This window comes from Squalius cephalus (genome assembly GCF_949319135.1).
Source record: "Squalius cephalus genome assembly, chromosome: 25".
NCBI classification, from domain to species: Eukaryota; Metazoa; Chordata; class Actinopteri; order Cypriniformes; family Leuciscidae; genus Squalius; species Squalius cephalus.
In genome coordinates this window covers 4718278-4738277 of record NC_137146.1, presented here as the reverse complement: position 1 = coordinate 4738277, position 20000 = coordinate 4718278, and the positions used below count along the sequence as shown (strand labels likewise).

Below are 20000 nucleotides of genomic sequence, written 5' to 3'. Positions count from 1 at the left end.
CCAAACACTACATAATCATTCCCGTAAGTCGTCATTTCTCATTGTGCATCAGGTTTGGACTGTAGTTGCATACCAGAGACCTCTTCATCGTGGTGTGTTTTTCTCTGTATCTCTGTAGTTAGAGGAGGAGGAGGGAATCTTCTGCACTATGGATGATGGCGTCACACTGTTTACAGATCTGCTGCAGTTGGTGGAGTTTCACCAGATCAACCGCGGCATCTTGCCCGTTTGTCTCAAACACCCCTGCACTTGCATCGCACTCTAAACCTTGAACTTTGACTTCTTCGCTCAAACTGAGACCTAACTGACCCAGAGCCAGTTTCTGGACCATTCAAGTTTTCAGTTTATGACTCACAGTGGATGTCAGGACACTCCGCTAATATTTATATTTTATATACTTATCACCTGTTGCGCACTTTTGGGTTTATACTGGTCTTTAATATCGGTTATTCAACCAAAAATACTCTAATGTTTTTTTGTACTGTTTGTTTACAAGCTATTTTGTATGCATCATCTATTTATCCTAATCCAGATCCTGGATTTTTGCTCTAAACTGGAAAGTGCACAAGCACGTGGTAATGTCCTGCTCTTCCTGCCTTCAACACTAGGTGGCGCACTGGCGCTTTGAATCGCTGCACATGACAAATGTCTGTCCTGGAGTTCTCAATTGATAATTTATGCCATAGACATGCAGGGATATATTAATGCATCTTAGAGGTAGCAGAAGAAGTAGCAGATTTATTATTATTAATATTATTTTTATGTTATTTTTTTTTTTTTTTTGGCTCAACACTGTGTGTAATTTATGCATTCTTATTTTATAATGCCACTTAATATTTGCTTTATTCTGTATTTTCTATTTGTTTACTCTATTTTATTGTTGTTTAGTACTTTTTCCAATGGTTGACAGACAGTTGTGCTTATTTGTATGTAGTTTAATTATGATCATGACCCCAAATGGAAATAAATATAAGTAAATGGAGTGTTTGTGTTATTTGAGTAGTTTTAATTGTGTGTGTGTGTGTGTCTGTGTGTGTGTGGTCCTAGAAAACCCTATGTTATGGGGACTAAATGGACATATTTTGGTCCCCATGAGGAAAACAGCTTATAAATCATATTAAACTATTATACAGTTGTACTGTATACAAATCATTGTCTATGGAAAGTCCCCATATAAAACATGGAAACCCAATGTGTGTGTGTGTGTGTGTGTTTTCTGTATGCTTCAGTTAACTTGACATCACCAATACATCAGTTGTCAGGCTTCCACTGTGTTGTTGCCATGGAGATTATTCCTTTCATATTCAAGTGAGGTCAACAGTCCAGACTAAAGTATGTTTAGGCTTTATATGCTGTGAGTGATTTGCATGACTCACTTACAATCAGATTATTCAATGAGATGGTAATTTATTCAAATGTAAATGGGGTGATCACCTCACTGTAGTTGTTGATGAATCATATATTAATGCTATACTATAAGGGTAAATAAAGAAGACCGTGATCAATCGGTCAGTCAGAGAAGGGCACATTATTCATCCTGGCAATATTAAATATCAATATAGGGTGAAAATGATTTGTAGAGTGTAATGCATGAAGTCAGTGCTAGTAAAAATGGAAGAAAGTTATCTTATATTATAATTTTCACTCCAATGATATTGATCAAGGAAGGTAATCTAATTTAATAGCACAAAAATTGTTTATGATAAATGTATTATATAATTTATTAATTCATTATAAAATGATGGCAAACAAACTGTTGCATGTAGGGATGTATTTATGGAAAACAATTCAAATGTTTTCCACATTGTTGATTTTGAACAGCCATTATATTTGTTTGGCTTTTGTGTCCTCTCTGTATTTTGTCTTCCTCGTCTTGCCGTAGCTCCACCCTACCTACCGCACGGTCAGTCACACCTTTTATTATTTATGGGGTATGATTTATTTAAGATTGAACATTGTCCCCAAACTTGCATAAAAGCTTAATCTCCAACTTTTTACAATACACACTCACAAACACACACACACTTTTATCATACACACACATTAACAGTAACACACTGCAGACTCCACCTTACCGTGGTGTTTACAAGGTGAAACACTTCTGAAACTAGGCCACAGACTGAGAACAACACATGAGGCTCCTCTATGGTGCACTAAATGGGTTCAAATCAACTTCATTCGAGGAAGATCAGGAGTTAGATTAATTATTCCAATTAATTCTGAGATCTTATGATCATTCTTACCTTTCTAATTAAAATAAGCCTTAACTGAAATGGAGCTGGTCCTGCAGCTCTGATCTGTAATGCTTTATCAGTAACATTAAATATATTTCCTGTTTGTTGTAAGGATGAAATCATGTGCATTTCAGGAGAGGTTGGTATTGTATGTAAATGGAATAGTTTGTGTCTGTTCTGAAGCTCGTGACACATGACTCTGAGAGTTTAGAGTGACAGAAGTGGATTGAATTTCAGCTTTTGTTACGGACATCTGTCCTGTGCAAAGTGCCTTTGGCTGATCAGATCATTTTTACCTGATGACCTGCATAATTACAGCAAATCATATTTATTACCATCTTAAAGCAGTTTAATTTTGATTTTACATTCGGTTTTCGCTTAAAATGCATTTAATTTTGTTAGAGTATTTTTTTTTACATGCATGCTACCATACATTATGTTAGCAATTAAATTATAACATTTTATATATTTTTATATAAAGTATTTAATATATTTACAAAATATTTATTTTGCATTGCTAAAATATTAGTAATAATATATAATTCTATAATGTTTTAAACAATTAAAAAATATAATATTTTATATAAGTAACTACTTAGATTGTGTATCATACGTTTAATATAATTAATTAATTTTATTAGAATATATTTTTTAATCTATTTATTTAATTTGTATTTATTTATTTTTATATTATTAAAATATTAGTACTATTATATAATTATATAATATAATTAAAAATATTGTTTATATAAATACTATTTAATTTATGCAAGTATTTATGTTAATATATTGATAAATAAAGATTAATAAACTGATACAGCAAAACATATTTATTATATATTTTATATGTAAATTATACTTATTTTCTGTGCAGTGTGTCTTTAATCATTTGATTAGAGATGACCGTTATCTTTCTTTCAATTCTTCTCTCAATTTTTCTGTAGCTCTTCAGTTCATGTAGTGTAGCTATCCTGCAATTATCCATCATCTTCCCCCTCTTCCTTCCATCCAACCCTCCCCCTTCTCTCCTCGTGATGGTTCAATCCATGAACCTGCTCAGCCTATATGTGTAGTATATTGGTTCACTGTACCTTTAAGAGGAGGAGGGGGTGCTGGTGGTGGTGTGGGGATTTATATGAATATCAGATGAGCTCGGTTTGTGCCATGCGGACCTGCACACACACACACACACACACACGCACACACACACTCACACACACCACAAAGGCTAGTGCAGACAATTCCAACTGAAGACACGGATCTGAGACAGACAGAGAGAGAGAGAGAGATCAGGATGGGTGTTACAGGAGAAATGAAGGAGGACGAGGCTGCGTAAGACAGCTGAGAGACACTGAAAGATAAACCGAGGGTGGAGAGGACAGACAGCACAGCAGGTATGTGGCGTTGCATCACCGTTCTCCTGTAGGCTTGAAGATGCCCATCTATTCCCATCATGAAGCAGTTCATGCACAATTTAACAAACCGCAAACTGTTCTGGCTTCACACTGACTGAGAGGTTTGTGTCCATGTTTTCTTCCCCCTAAAGGCTGAAGCTCCAGTTTTGATTGCATTTAAACAATCAATATTCATCAGGCACTTTTTGTTCTAGTGTTCACAGAGTCGGAAGGACAGACAGGCAGAGAGAGAGAGAGAGACAGATAGATGCATGTCTTGATGCATGGCTGCTGTGGATTTTAATGCACTGTAATGGACTCGAGCTATATGAACTCCTGTAAGTGTGTGAGCGAACGCCGTCTCTCCATCATTTCACGGACTGCAGAGAGAGTGAGACCGCTGGAGAGACAGACGGGGACACCCTCTTAAAGTGATCCGAGAGGGAAAAGTCCGTCCTCTGCAGGAAAATGAGATTTACGGGTCTGGGAATGATAGCTGATGGAACGGAGAGGATTTTGAGGTGGAAGTAGATCTCTGGAAGTGTACAGTAGTTTGATTTGAGAGGTCAACATGGAAACATCATAGACATTAACCAATGAGATGGGAGGGGAAAACATATGATAGGCTGAATAAAAAAACAGGACTGAGAAAGGAGATTGAGGAAGGCGGTGACAGGAGGTGGTGTGTAGAGAGAATTGAGCCGTGGAGAAAGGGATGAATGGATGAAGAGAAACGAGAAGGGACCTACGCATCAATCCATGATACATCGCCAAATAATGTCAGGTTGCATAATCGCCCAACTGATTATATATTGGCTTTCCTGCTCTCTTTGCTGTATGGATTATGCATTGATCGTTGCACATCACAGTCACAGTTAAAGGGTTAGTTCACTCAAAAATAACAAATCGGTCATCTTTTACTTCACAAGTTATTTTGAAGAAACTACATTGCACCCTCTTGGCTTTCATTGCATGGACAAAAAACAAACACTGAGACATTTTTCTAAGTATCTTTTGAGTTCCACAGAAGAAAGTCATACAGGTTTGGAACTACATTGAGGAAATGGAGTCATTTTTTTGGTAAACGATCCCTTTAAATCCATGAGGAAGGAATGTTTTATCCGACTACACCATCATTGACTATAGCAGACGTTTGTTGGACAGAATCAATTCAGCCCTATAGTGGTTGTATCTCGCTCTCATTTTCACTTAAAGGGATAGTTCACCCAAAAAATTCTGTCATTAATTACTCACCCTCATGTCGTTCCAAACTCATAAGACTTTTGTTGATCTTCTGAACACAAATGAAGATCTTTTTGATGAAATCTGAGATCTTTCTGTCCCTCCATTGACAGCTATACACAACTACCACTTTGACGCTTCAAAACGTTCATAAAGAGATCGTAAAACTAATCAATATGAATTAAGCGCTTTAGTCCAAATTTTTGGAAGAGCTGAAGCTCAAACGTGATGCGTAACACGAGAATGAACCTCATTGGTTCTTGCTGAAGCTCAAACGTGATGCGTAACACGAGAATGAACCTCATTGGTTCTTGCTGAAGCTCAAACGTGATGCGTAACATGAGAATGAACCTCATTGGTTCTCGCACGTCAAGCGAACATGCTTGAGCTTCTGTTTACCACAACTGATGTGTGCGTTGATGAATGTTTAGATGTGAATAAAAGCCTAAATTAAATCTGTTCATCATATAAAGCGATCGTGTCTCTTCAGAAAATTTGGACTAAACCACTCAATTCATATGGATTCGTTTTACGATCTATTTATGAACTTTTTGAAGCGTCAAAGTGGTAGTTGCGTAGCTGTCAATGGAGGGACAGAAAGCTCTCAGATTTCATCAAAAAGATCTTAATTTTTGTTCCAAAGATGAACGAAAGTCTTACGAGTTTGGAACAACATGAGGGTGAGGGATCAATGACAGAATTTTCCTTTCCGGGTGAACTATCCCTTTAATGTTTTTCTGTTTGAAGACTTTTTTTAAGCTAAAGTGGTCTGAGATTTTAATGGATGTGAAGGCGATTTTATGCAAAGTCAGCACACACACTTTGCATAAATTTACACTCTATTTTATAAATTAATTTTAATGATCTTATTGTGAACGATTCATATACATATATGTACATATACATGTATGTACATTATTATATACTGTATATTAAAATGTCATAACTGGATCTTCCAGTGAATGACAGACTTGGTGACGTATGCCGAACTTCTCTAATCATTATCCACTTAAACCCCGCCCCTTTCTTACAATTGACCTCCATCCAATCAACAACCAATTCATAGAACCAAGTCTCCACCTTACATTCTTTTCTTATCCGATAACCCGTTTCGCTTGGATGTTACAATATGACAAAAAATTATCTGTCACTCACTATCCTTTATTATATTGCACCTTTAACACTCTATGCAAGCTCTATGAAATCAAAGAGCTTTATCAAAGCAAGCTCGATTTTATTCATTGTTGTGTTCTGAAACGTTTCAGCTCATTTCATAAAGCAACATAAGAATGTGTTGTATTCTCAGTGTTGCCACAAGGGGAGCTACAGCGAGCATTCGTGTAAAACGATTGTCTTCTACTGTATCTATTCTCTTTTAGGTCAATCACTGTCATGAGAGCGTTATAAAGATAATCTTGTTAAGCAGGTTAGTTAAAACTTAGTTGAACTGTTGAAATGTTCATAGCAAAATCTGAAGATCTGAACTGAGAATGCCTTTTCCTGAGTTTAAATTAATTTTGCAAACAAGATACAGAATTTGAAATTAGGCTGCAGTTTATTTGAAGGTTTATGGCGTATAAAATAAGATAGACAGATACAAATCAGAGAGAGGGATGGATGGATGGATAGAAATATAGATAGCCACCAATTCAAAATGTGTCTTGAAGTAGGTTACACTTAATTTCCCAGAATGCATTACCTGTCTTAAAATGTTTGACTTTTTCTTCCATCTTTCTTGCGTAGAGTATATGTTTCTGGCCTAATATCAACAACTCGAAGCCTTTCTGGTCCATCCAGACCACTGAAACCATGCAGCAAAAAGTAGCAGAATGAAGAGTGAACTATATTAGAAAAATACAGGCTGTTTAATTGTGCAAGTAATCTTGACCAACATTATTTCTGTGAAGTTGACAGCAGAAATGATATTAGCCAAACAATAAACTCTACAAGTTCAGAATAAGGTGAACGACTAGTGGCACCAAACTGAATTGTGAAAATAGGGATTATTTCCAAACAGGTTTCTGAAAGTTGCACAGTCATGTTCACACTCTTTGGGAAAAACCAACCTACAAATGGCTTGTTTTTGCATGTTAAAATTTGGATATGAGAAACTGTTTCACATTGCACACTTCAGCTTTAAGATCTTCCAATACAAACCATTAAGATGCAAATACGCGGCAGAGGCCGATGATGGAAGTCTTGGTCGACTGCCATCATTAACATCTGTCTGAGTGTTTACGCTGTAATATTAGATCCTTAAATGCATTAAAATCCCTGAAGACTTTGCAGCTCAATCTGTGTATTTTTACACGACGGATACCCATCACAACATGGGACTGTAACACACGAAACACAAGTGTTTTCAGTGGCCGCTCCGCTGCGCCACGCAAGTGTTTTCTTGTTTGATTTGTGTGGTTTGTTGATTGTACATCTCGTACCTCTGAGAGTCTGATGGTAACGCTTCACTCATCACAACAGTGTTTGCGTCTCGATGGGATGGTGTGCGTTTGGTCTTTGAGATAAAGAGAGAAAGAAAAGTTGCGTGTGCATGACGGAGCAAAAAAGAGGAATAAGGAGCAGGCGGATGTTGGGATGTCATGAACATCTGTCTCTCTCTCAATGAAGCTTCAAAAGCTGGTGTTGGAAGAACATTTAGATGAGACCCAGAGGAGAAGGGTTGAGTGTGTTTGAGAGAGAGAGAGAGAGAGACACATAAAAGTGGACAAGAAAAGACTCGGAAGCTAAGAATGTAGTTGTCTCTTGGAAAATGGATGTAAGGTCTTTAGCCTACATACTACTTCATGTAAAATAGGGTGACCAGATGTCCCTGTCTTTGGTGTCCTGGCCCTGGAAATGTCCCCATTTTTAGCATGTTCAAAACAGCCTGCAGACACATCCGACCAACCTCAAAAAGCACAAACATAAAATAGCATTTGAAAAATATATATTTTTAATAACTGTATACAGTATATACACTGTTTGTGAAAATATTAAAGACACGGTAGGTGATTTGTTCCATTTTTTGATATTCTGGTTAAAAGTCAATTCACATCCTAATAGCAATCACTAAGTTAAGTGGTCTAAATGTATTTATATGTATATATATATATCATCAGTGGAAGGCGTAGGACCATAAAATGTTCGTCCAATCATTGCATTCGGTCTGATACGAAAAATATGATCCCTTTATGTACTAGAAATGTATGTCTTTAGTCTGTGGTTTGTTGAATACATTTATCTTCATGTATTTGGCTGACTTCAAACTATATATCGCATCAGTGTTTGCAAAGGGAAAGACTGACTTGTGTTGAGCTTGAGATAAAGAGAGAAGTGCTTTCTGATTAGAACACTTAACTGTGTATTTAAACACGCTCAAACACACACAATACCTTGCAGGAAAAAGCCCTCACCGCAGTGATTTTATTAGGTTGACATGCTCAAATTCTGCTCTTGCTGACCATAGCCTCTCTCTCTTTCTCTAACACACACACTGTAAAGCTTCACACTTGATTTAGCACATTTGCAAGATACCATCCAAAACATAGCATCCACACGTATGCGCCCTTGGCAGTGTTCTGTTTGTGCTGAGGTGACAGCGTACGTCCTGCTGAAGAGATGGGAATTACTCGCTCACTACTGAGGGAGGAAGAGGAGGGAGTCTGCTAACGAGTAAACGAGTGCCAGGAGAGATGGGGTGGAAGAGGCTGATACAGGCTCCGTTACTGTGTGTCCCTGTAGACTGCATGGATTAGGAAGACAGGCGCATGTGCGCACACACACACACACACACACACCGCCTGTGGTTTGATGGATTACAGTGATGCACTGACTTTCAGCGCACAGACATGCAGCAATAGTGCGTTTCTTTGAGACAAATATATTATTGAAGATTACAGAATGCTAGAACTGACAGCAAAACAATGACATAATACGATGCTATACTTTGTCTGGTGCAATGCTACAAGTGTGCAGCAATTACGGCTGCTCAGAATTCAATATATGTGTTTGAACGTACAGTATTTCTGAATTCGAGCTTCCAATTTACTTCCATATATGTAACAGTTTTTTGGAGTGAAACACGATATTCAATGAGAAAAAATGGTCTATCTATCCGTCCATCCATCCATCGTTCTGACAGTCTGTCTGTCTGTCTATCTCTTTCTCATTATTTATCTGTTCATCCATCCATTGTTCTGATTATCTGTCTATCTGTCTGACCATCATCCATCCATCCATCCATCCTTCTGATAATCTATCTATCCATCCATCCATCCATCCATCCATCCATCCATCCATCATTCTGACAGTCTGTCTGTTTGTCTGTCTATCTCTTTCTCATTATTTATCTGTTCATCCATCCATCATTCTGATAATCTATCTATCTATCTATGTCCGTCCATCCATCCATCGTTCTGATTATCTGTCTGTCTGACCATCATCCATCCATCCATCCATCCATCATTTTGATAATCTATCTATCCATCCATTCATCCGTCATGCATCATTCTGATAATCTATCTATCTATCTATCTATCTATCTATCTATCTGTTTGTCCATCCATCCATCGTTCTGACAGTCTGTCTGTCTGTCTATCTCTCTCTCTCATTATTTATCTGTTCATCCATCCATTGTTCTGATTATCTGTCTATCTATCTATCTATCTATCTATCTATCTATCTATCTATCTATCTATCTATCTATCTATCTATCTATCTATCTATCTATCGATCCGTCTATCTGTCTGTCTGTCTGCAGGGATGCCTTCACACTTGTCAAGCCACATTTCCCCTTCTCCATGCTAACAAATCTCACGGCACCTTAGATAAAACAAATTCTTCCCAACCATCTTTCTCCCTGTGTCCCTGGAGATTCAGAGCTACACTGAGCTGTTGCTACTGAATGCTTCAAACGCTAAAATGTCAGGCTGTTGGTGAAGCGGTAATATATGAAGTGATGCGATGTCAAGGAGGAGGAGAGTGTTTACAGTCGTTCATTTGTGTTATGGATCTGTCCATCATTATCACTCCCTGAAGAGTTAAGATTGTAAAGTAATTGTCAAGCTGTTGCTATGTGGTTGCAAATATGTTAAATTTGCAACGTGTTAAAATGTTCTCAGAACCACCAGTGGCTTGGGTGCTTCAGGAGCTCATAATTGGTCTAATTTTAGGGAGTTCTGAAAGGTTTCTATGGTGTTCTAGGTGGTTGCTTAACTAGCCAGAGCTATTTCCAAATGTATAAGCATGTTGCTGTGTGGTTGCTTCGGTGTTCTGTGGCTTTCTCTGCTTTTCTGTCCCGGCTCTATATGACGTTATGGTCCTTATACAGCTCCCTCCTAATGGATTTTTGTTTGGTTTTATCATACATGAGGTAAAAATTGCTTAGAAAAACAATATTCACCAATCTGCACAATTTGAGGATGGTCGGCTATTTATATTACACAAGCGTTGTACTCTCTTCTTTCTGAAAATTTTGTTTTGTTCAGACAATTATCTGACACGACAGTCTCTCCTCCCGCGAGGCTTTGTATTCTTGTCAGAAAAGACAGCGACTCTCTCTTTCATTTTCACCCTCCCTCCCTCTCTCTCTCTCTCTCTCTCTCTCGCTCTCTCTCTCTCTCTCTCTCTCTCTCTCTCATTACTGTTTGGATTATGGATTTTCATATCAGGGCAGCGTTTCCTTTGAAGGCCCCTGCAGCAGTGGTGCTGTACAGTAAGGGGGATGCGTTCTTCTCTTCTCCATCATCCTTTTCTCTCTCTCTCTCGCTCTCTCTCTTCCCTACGCTGGCCATTTTTGAAGTCGCTGGCTGTTAAATGCCTCTGGTGCTGCGTATTTTTAAATGCTCAAACCTCTCGCATGTACCTCACGCACACATGCTCAAAAATCCTGTAACTCGTCTCTTCATGCTATGATGTCATGAAGATGTGGGCACTCAAATCCCTCCATTCAGACTTTTGATACGCCAGCTGCTTTCCTGCCTCTCTTGGGTTCTCAATGTCTTCGTCTCTGACTAGTAAAACAAGAACATATGAGAGATTGACTGAGGAATGGTGTAATTAGCATTGTGGCAATGGCATTCAAGTCTTCAAGGTCCTCATGTGTTAGGTGCCAAAATGTCTCTGATTGTCTTTGATTCACCAGTCGTTCTCAGTCCACAGAGAATAAGGGATAGACATTATGAACATCAGGGAAAATAATCACTGGATTTGGCAAACTAAACAACTCTCTGTGAAATAATTAGCATTTATCACTTCTAGGAAAGATATTCTGTTCATAAAGTCTGAACACAATTATGCTAATTTCTTATGTGTTTTCTGTGTGTTAGTGAACCTTTTTGTACATGCACCTGTGGAACAGTCCTTAAAGGGATAGTTCACCCAAAAATGTACATTCTGTCATTAATTACTCACCCGGCATGTCGTTCCAAACCCGTAAGATTTTCGTTCATCTTCAGAATGCAAATGAAGATCTTTTTGATGAAATCTGAGAGCTTTCTGTCCCTGCGATAGCAGACGTTGTTGCGCGCATTGGAGATTAATATTTTGTAGATAAAGTGGTAAATTATGTTTTTTTGCGCAAACAGCACTCATAAAATTGAGGTTGAACCACTGGAGTCACATGGATCACTTTAATGATGTCTTTACGTAGTTGCGTAGCATCAATGGAGGGACAGAAAGATCTCAGATTTCATCAAAAAGATCTTAATTTGTGTTCAGAAGATCAACGAAAGTCTTACGGGTTTGGAATGACATGAGGGTGAGTAATTAATGACAATTTCTTTTGGGTTATCCTTAAACAGGATAAACTAAAATTCACTGCGTTTCAACACAACTTCGCTCATGATTTTGAATCCTGCTATTGGATTATTAGGTAAGCGTCGTATTGTGTGACTATGCATTACTTTTTATGGGGAGCTTACGACCTAGCTAGGTTCTTAAGAACAAATGGTACAACCAAATGAAGTACAGAGTTACAAACTATCTATAAATAAAGGTTCCAAAAGGGTTTTTTTTTTCTCGCAGTGATGCCATAGAAGAACCCTTTTTGGTTCCACAAAGATCTTTTCAGTGAACAGTTCTAAAAAGAACTTGAGTGAAGAACATTTAAAAAATCTAAAGAACCTTTTTTCACTATTAAAAAAAAAAATCTTTTTTGGAATGCAAAGATTGTTCTTCATGGAACCAAAGATGCCAATAAAGAACCTTACTAAGCCCCTATAGTGTGGACTTTACATTCCAGTTGAAGTAACTTAAGTTCATAGAGTAATTTTTACTTCCATTTTTGATAAAACTGAACATGACTGGTGGTCTCCATACTGTTCATTTTCCGCCAAAACTGCACTGAATGGTTACAGGTTAATGTGTCTGCATAATTAGCTTTGGTCTTCTTTCACACAACATCTGTGACCCCATATGTTGATCTTGCGATCCATATGCATGCTGACTGTTTTACATGCATGCTTGCAGATGAAAGCGTCTCCGCTGTCGTAAGTAGCCATTAAATCTGTTTTCCAGCATCCCTAGATGACATTGAGGTCAGCGAAACATGTTTTACTGCTGATGAACCATGCAGATAGGATTGGTTATTCATTTAAAACACGTCCTCTGACACTCCGCGGGGCTCCTCCAGAGGATACTGACCCTTAGAACGGTTACATTAGTGTCAATCCTCAATCTCTGACCGTTTAGAGCCTCCAGTGGGCGGTCTTTCACAAGGTCAAAGGTTAAACAGGATCCTGTCTCCTCCGAGAGACCCCTGAGAGAGAGGGAGAGACGTTAATTAAAATGTAGTGGCGTGGGGTCAGACTTTGTGCCTCATTTAAATCTACTGCATGGTGTGAAATCTCAGTCCACTGACGATTTCGGTGAGATGGGCTTCTCCTCATGGCGAAATTAATTAACATTCAGTCGTCGCTGCGATGATTTAATGCTGATACTTATAATTAGATAGTTTCTTCGTTATTTTCCCAAAGCAACCTGCCTCTTAAGTGTGTGCGTAATAAGTTGTGTGCCGCATAACAAGCAGAATTAGTTCAAGTTTTATTCCACCCTCCACTTTAGCAAGTGTGTGTTTATGTCCCGCTGTTTTTTCAGCTAATGCTGATTAGAATCTAATCAGACTTTCACCTTCCAGCAGGTGCTTCATGTACTCTGAAATATCAGCTGCAAGTTATGATTGCTTGTTAATCTCCTCTATATGACATCATCACTTCAGTATCATGCTATCTTTAATTTAGGATCATGCATATCTTGCGCCCTAATTTCCCGTGAGGAACTCGTGAACTGCACTGCAAAGTATTTTTGTCTGGTTTTCTAGTACAAATATCTAAACATTCTTAAATCAAGAAAAATTAGCTTTAAAAGAAAAATCACATAAGATATTAAGTGTAAAAAATGTTTTGACTTGGGTAATGATGCTGAAAATTCAGCTTTGACATCAGAGGAACAGATAAAATATAAATATATTCAAATGGAACATTAGTTTTGAACTGTGATAATATTTCACGATATTACTGTTTTTTTACTGTATTTTTAATCAAATAAATGCAGCCTTGGTGCCCAAACCTTTGAATGGTAGCGCCGAATCAAATCTAATCGCACATGCGTTAATAAACAAGACCCTTAGACATCTTTTTCATTTGTTAAAAACATTTCCCAACGTTCCTCATCTGATGGAAATCCCTAGTCGAACTTAATAAGACAACATGAGCATTCACTGCTGGGGTGCAGTTGTTGTAACAGCATTTATCAGTTTCTCATATATTCTCATATTTTCATTCATTTTCATTGTCTTATTAGGGGGTCTTCAGATGAACTTCTCTATTACTGTGTCCTGTTAGATTGGTTATTGATGTCCAGCACAGTCCAGGCTGCTTTATTAAACACCTGTAGATGATGGACCTCTTTTAGATTTCCATTTTACAGTATTATATTATTAAACCCAGCATGACTAATCTTTTTTTTACTCTGCTTCTTTCTCTCCCCCTTTCTCTCTCTCTCTCTCTCTCTCTGTTTGCTCACTCTATGACATACAATGTTTGTACGGTGTCCATGAGAGCGTTTAATAGCGATGTCACCGTCACGAGTGATGACCTCCATTGTGATGTCATAATCGGAACCTCTTGACAGGGTCAAGGATTCTGGGGCGTTTCTGATTACACTCTCAGGCCTGAAAAGGGACTAGCAAATCAAAACATGTCTCTGTTATATGTAATATAATCTTTCTCCTTTCTCAAAATGGATGTATTTTTAATTTATTTGTATTTTATTTATATTTTAGAATCAATTTTTTATTTAATTATTTTTTGTTAATTCATATAATTTCATATAAAGTCAAACTTCTGAATATTTTTTCATTAAAGGGGACCTATTATGCCCCCTTTTAATGGATGTATGTCTCAGGTGTTCAAGGAATGTGTCTGTGTAGTCATTTTTGAGTGGAATGAAAAACATGCTGTTTTCGCGCATGTGTCTTTAAATGCAAATGAGCTGCAAATGAACCTTTACAGCTCGTGCCTCTGATACTCTGGCAAAAACTAAAACGTCTGTTTGGGTTTGATTATCATCTCTATCACAGTCACGCTCACATGACATTACAGTTCTTTATCATCATGAAAGTTTATTATCTGCATGAGTTTTAAAGCCATATCAGTCTAAACTTCTGATATATGGTTTTCTGAGGGCACACATCCGAAGCACGCACACAGAAACCTGGATTTCAGACGGCGCGTCCCGTGAGTATTAAACTACGTTATCTTTCATGTCTTATTGCGTTTAAACTGTCAAATACTCAGAAGTTTATGTCAAAAACACAGAGTTCACACAAACGCAGTTGGTTATGTCTGTGAATGTAAACAGCAAGTAAAGAAACCGCATGTGTATATTAGATCTGTGTATTAATGTGAAAGTAGCGTAATATACAGTACCTGATATATATATGCTGTTAATATGAATCAACAAAAAACTCTTGACTGAATAACTTTAGTAGCTTTAAGAAGAATACATTTCTTACTCGAGCACTGCTGTTAAATGCTCTGGCGAGGAGATAAACATGGCGGAGTGTGTCCTGCTCACTGAGGGTGGGTCTATGCTAATAAGACAGAGTTCATCAGCAGTCGTGGGCGGGGCCTAAGCTTACCGTATGTGACGTCACTTTGCATAGAAACTGTGAAAGTCTTATTCTGAGACACTGCTTATGATTTATGGAGATTAAAAAAAGGAGTAGGTGGATTTTTACCATTATAGGTTGGTTGTGTTCCAGAAATATAATATTTTTCTCTCAGCTTTCATCATCTCTCATCTGTTCATGACACTAAAGGAGGGATCATTAATCTCCTGGCCACTTTACTGATTCCCCTCAGGCGAGAATTCCCAGAATCCCCTGACACTTCCGGCCGATCGTTCATACCTGCTTAGAGGCTCCGGGGGTCGAAACACCTGTCACGGCACACTTGGTTTATGTGTCTGTCTGAGGAGTATTAAAATTGGGCGGTAATCAATCTTTGTGTGCTCTCACACACACACAAACACACATGGACATTAGATGAGTCATCACTAGTTCATTTGTCATGCTTATAGATGCTTGCATGATGTCTGCAGTCAACCAAGGACAGAGAATAATCAAAGAGACATTGGAACTAGGGAATATTGGGAATATCGTTGGCTCTGTGACGAGTTGGTTATGTTCCTATAAGTAGCTTTGGATAAAAGCGTCCACTAAATGTAAATGTTAAACTGCAAATCCTGATCCTTTGAGGGCTCTGCTAGTTGCTGATTGGTTATGACAATGGTTTGTTTTACTTTGGTACAATGCTTGAATTCATGGAGAGACTTTAAATGTTTTAAAATTGCTCTTTTTGTTTGAGAGGCACAACATGTCAAGCTCTGACTCAACCATTGGTGTGAATGTAGGACTACCTGTAATATTTATCTGAATATTGGCATGTTGGAGGGACAAAAGGGCTGGTAGGATAGGAAAGCCTGTTTGGAAATAATTATTATTATCATGTTTGGTGCACCTAGTAGCACAGAAATTACACACTTCAGCTTTAATGTAGGTTACTCGTGGCCATCAAGGTGTAATTTTCCCCTGTCAGTCCTGGTAGCTTGCTTATTATTATGTTTGCATATAGTTCATATGATACACAAAAAAACCTTCTCTCTCTTTGTCAAGTCTTTGATTTTAAGTGATCTTTTGCTAAAGAGGAAATAATTATAATACTATAATACTAAACTATACTATTATTTCAGTGATACTAAAATAACACTGAACCATAAATATTAAACTTAATATCTCATCTGCCACTGTTGATGCTACACATGAATTGCGATGATTTGGTTGTAATTGGGTGGTCAAAGACGAATGTGTAGGTTATGTTTACATAGAAAAACAATGGAAAAGTAGAGCAGTGGAATGGAAAAACTGTAAGTACCTCACATTTCTATCTTCTATTGCAGTTATGTTATTTAGCTGACTCCATCCCAGTTGTTGGTTTCTTCCAAATAGTGTTATGAATAAATGATCTGTAATTAGTATTAAATGTTAATTGTGTGTGTGCTCACCTCAGACTGCTTTTCAGTGTTCTTTGCCTTCTGATGGGAAAATATGTTAGCCCAGCTGGGTAGACTGTGTTTACACACCAACAGACATGACTTCAGTCCCAAGAACGTTCAATCATAGTGAGATGGAAGAATATTTTAGAGTGCTACATTTTTTACTTTTGCTTTCTGCTTCCTGATGTTGTTTGCAGCTTAAAATGGCATAATATGTCTTTAGAAGACTTGGAATATAGACCTTATGCGCCAGAGAAACGAGGGCGCCGCCATCTTTAGAATATTGTCTTTGAACTTCCGTTTTTGCGGTCGCTCTGTATATTTCTATGGCATTGCTGTCCAGGATTAATTAGCTTTTGAAGTGGATTTACTTAATGTAAAGTTAACGAAAGTTATCATGAGGATTGTAATGTTTAAAGGAGACATATCATGCTTTTAAATCGTTCCTTTTTACATATAAATCATACATTTGTAGTCTATATAAAGCGGAACTGCAATGCTTGGGTCTGAATTCCTCATTATTATAGCTCCACAGGCCCCTTTTCTACCCCTTTTCTGATGTGCGTCTGAGAGCAACTCGTTTTGGTGCGGTCTCTTTAAATACAATTGAGACACTTCATACCCTGCCCCCTCTCCAGTTTGTAGAGGTGACACTCGGTTCAACTCCACCCCGTTCGGCCATTTTTGTAGTTTGATAGCAGAGATACGATTATCTAGCGGCACAGAAACTTTTTATTCACACGTTATTAACAAAATGTCAACAACGGAAGACTTGTCCAGCCAGCCTTACATGTTCGAGCCAGAGTCGGAGCCGGAGCGAGATGAAAATGAAGACGACGAACCTGCAGAACAACGTCTTCATATGGATGTATCGCAATGGTGTGTTACTGTATTTACACATGAAACTTTGGTCTTCTGACCTTTTACCACCGTGTCGATTTATTTTGATTAATATGTGCGAGAGAGAGAGAGCAAGACAGCGTCTAGTTTGGAGACGGTGTCTTGTTTACACTTTCGCCTGGCTCTGAAGAGAGAGAGAGTGCGTGCGCGCGACCGGGTCTCTCTCTCTCTGCTCGTTCTTTCAGTTAAACATGCGCCCTGTCACAAGCGCAGCAGTTCATCTACATTTGACGGTGTAATGAAGCGTGTGGGTTACTACATCCAACAACCGAACATTTTAACTTACCCTCTCGTAACTTCTGCATCTTTTAGCTTGGACTACAAAATTGCAGCGAGAAATAAAAATGGCGGATTGCTCGAAGTGTTGGGCTGGAAGTCAATGTCCTTATTTGGCAGTTCCGCTGCAAATACTGTGACGTAATAGTTCACAAAACGTCATAGATAACAGAAAAATCGGAACAGGTTGAAAGATAAGGCCAAAAGAAGAATATAAAGATATCAATGAAGCACCTGAAGAGAATAATTTAAACTTTTCTGTACTTCTAAACACTCCAAATATACAACAAAATGCATTTAAGGGCTAAAAAAGTGGATTTAGCATGATATGTCCCCTTTAAAGCAGATGTCTTAACAAATGTCAGTAGACCGGGAAGATTTTAAAACGAGCCGTTCTCTCATAAATACGCGAGATCGCTGTGAAAATACAGACCGGAAATCAAAAGACAACGAGCGCAGCGCTGAAAAGAGGCGGGGCTACATAAGGTCTGAGCACAAGTTGTATGGACTAGCCTACATTTAATGTGCTTTTTAATGTATATGTTCCTGAAAAAGCTTGTAATATTCAAATAGTGAGTTCTGTTGTTGAATATGTAAAACACTGGTTTGAGACAATTCTTGTGGTTACTTTATAAAACAGTGAGAACAACCTAATTACTCTCTCATTGGTCGATTGCTCTAGTCTCCGCCCACTTGTCCATCTCATTATTAACAGCTGCTCTGGTGTAGAGAGGGTGTAAAAGCTCTTGTGGTAGATCAGCATGTGATGGGACTATCTGTGGATGAATCCATTCTCTGAAACGCTAAATCCATCTTCCCTGCGGTATGCTAATATAATGGTTCCTCCTTTGATCTCGCACCTCTTCAGTGGGTTTTGTTGTTTTGGGTGTCTTTATTAGTTTGGGCCTCTATTTTAGGCTCCTTGGTGGGTGTTGTGTCTTCACAACACTGAGAAAAACATTCTTCTTTTGAGATGTTGTCTTTGGAGTTTTTCTCCTACTTATTTTCATGTTCGACCTGCTAGAATGTCTTGAGTGCAGGTTGCTACACATTATTTTAAAGTAGGGTGATTAAATATATATATATATATATATTTTTAGAATAGTATTTATTTATTTATTCGGTTAGTTCGTTATTTGGCTGGTTAATTGGTCAATATTTGGTTATTTAGTTATTTGGTTTGTTGTTGATTTAGTTGGTTGATTTAGTTAGTTATCTAATTTTTTATTTAGTTTGTTTTTTATGTATCCAAAAATATTAATTTTTATTATTATTATTATTAGGGGTGGAAGAACGATGCCTCATCATAATCGTTCGATTATTTGATTAATCGCTAGATCCTTAGTTCCAGCACTAATTAGCTAAAACTATATAATAATTATAAAAGCTGTCACTTTAAATTTTATGTTAACCACACATTTACATGTGAATTGTCTGCAATACTGTAAGACACATTTCAACAAATAATTTTCTTGATCTGTGATCCTTTTTATTGTTTGAGAGCTCAGATTCCGGCTGTAGTGTAAATGCAATTCAGATATAAGCACAATGGATCTCACTTTTGGTTGTAGAGTAAATTTCCTCAAATAAACATTTGCAGTATGTGTGCATGACATAATTCTCAGCGATGATATGGTGAGAGAGTCCAGAGGTTGTAAGCTGTGAGTTTCTCAGTTTGACAGGCCAGACAGCATTAGTGTTGGCTGACATGTGCTAGAGCTCGGTGTGCCGGATCCTCCAGCAAACACACACAAAAATCATCATTCTTCCATCAGTACAGGGTTGCCAGGCGAGGTATGACAACCTGGCTGTTTTATCATGTTTTGCCATTATCACATCAGCAGACAATTTCCGACCCACCATCTCCCAGTCTTATCTACATCCATGATTTCCTTCCCTATTGAACACGGCAGTTTTCCCTCCCGTTGAGTTTGAGAGATATGACTGTATCGTTCACTGCATGTGTGAAGACCTCAGGGTTTAACTGTATGTGAATGTCACGTCTTTTACTGTCACATTACACTGTTGCTTCATTAATTACTTAATTGGATCAGTTCATTCAGACATTTTAGCTGTACTTTTTTAATTAATAATATTTGCTAATTATGTTTGCAATACTACTATTGCTCATATTTCAGGTTAGTGATTTGAACAAACTTATGGTGCACCGTTTATGCGACGACGTGAATGGGCATAAAATCTAGGGATTGGATTATTAGCAATTTCAGAAATCAATTTGAGTTGATTCAATGCAAATAAAATCTGGATTTAAATGTTCGTGGGCCATATCATAGTGGTAGTACTCAATTACCAGTGTTATTTTAGTATTATTTATACTATAATAGTATTTATTAAAGAGCTATTATTTTTATATTTTCAGTTTTTTTATTTTAGTTAAGTGGTT

At 37.8% G+C, this 20000-nt stretch overlaps 2 protein-coding genes across 3 annotated transcripts in view; both read left to right on the top strand.

Annotated features, from left to right (window-relative positions):
* The window catches only part of grb7 (growth factor receptor bound protein 7), an 11750-nt gene extending 10769 nt beyond the window's left edge, over nucleotides 1–981 (top strand). Inside the window, exons 14-15 of one of the 2 annotated variants that reach the window (XM_079863918.1) lie at nucleotides 1–23; nucleotides 119–981. The exon at nucleotides 1–23 is cut by the window's left edge and continues 71 nt beyond it. In XM_079863918.1, coding sequence (XP_079720044.1) covers nucleotides 1–23; nucleotides 119–265 — 170 coding nt within the window. In that variant the 3' untranslated portion in view covers nucleotides 266–981. The remainder of the gene's footprint in view (nucleotides 24–118) is intronic. The other variant, XM_079863917.1, reaches the window with a different exon arrangement.
* Nucleotides 982–3310: 2329 nt separating this feature from the next.
* The window catches only part of srcin1b (SRC kinase signaling inhibitor 1b), a 46608-nt gene continuing 29918 nt past the window's right edge, over nucleotides 3311–20000 (top strand). Inside the window, exon 1 of the mRNA XM_079862854.1 lies at nucleotides 3311–3628. The gene's annotated coding sequence lies outside the window, so the exon portion shown is untranslated. The remainder of the gene's footprint in view (nucleotides 3629–20000) is intronic.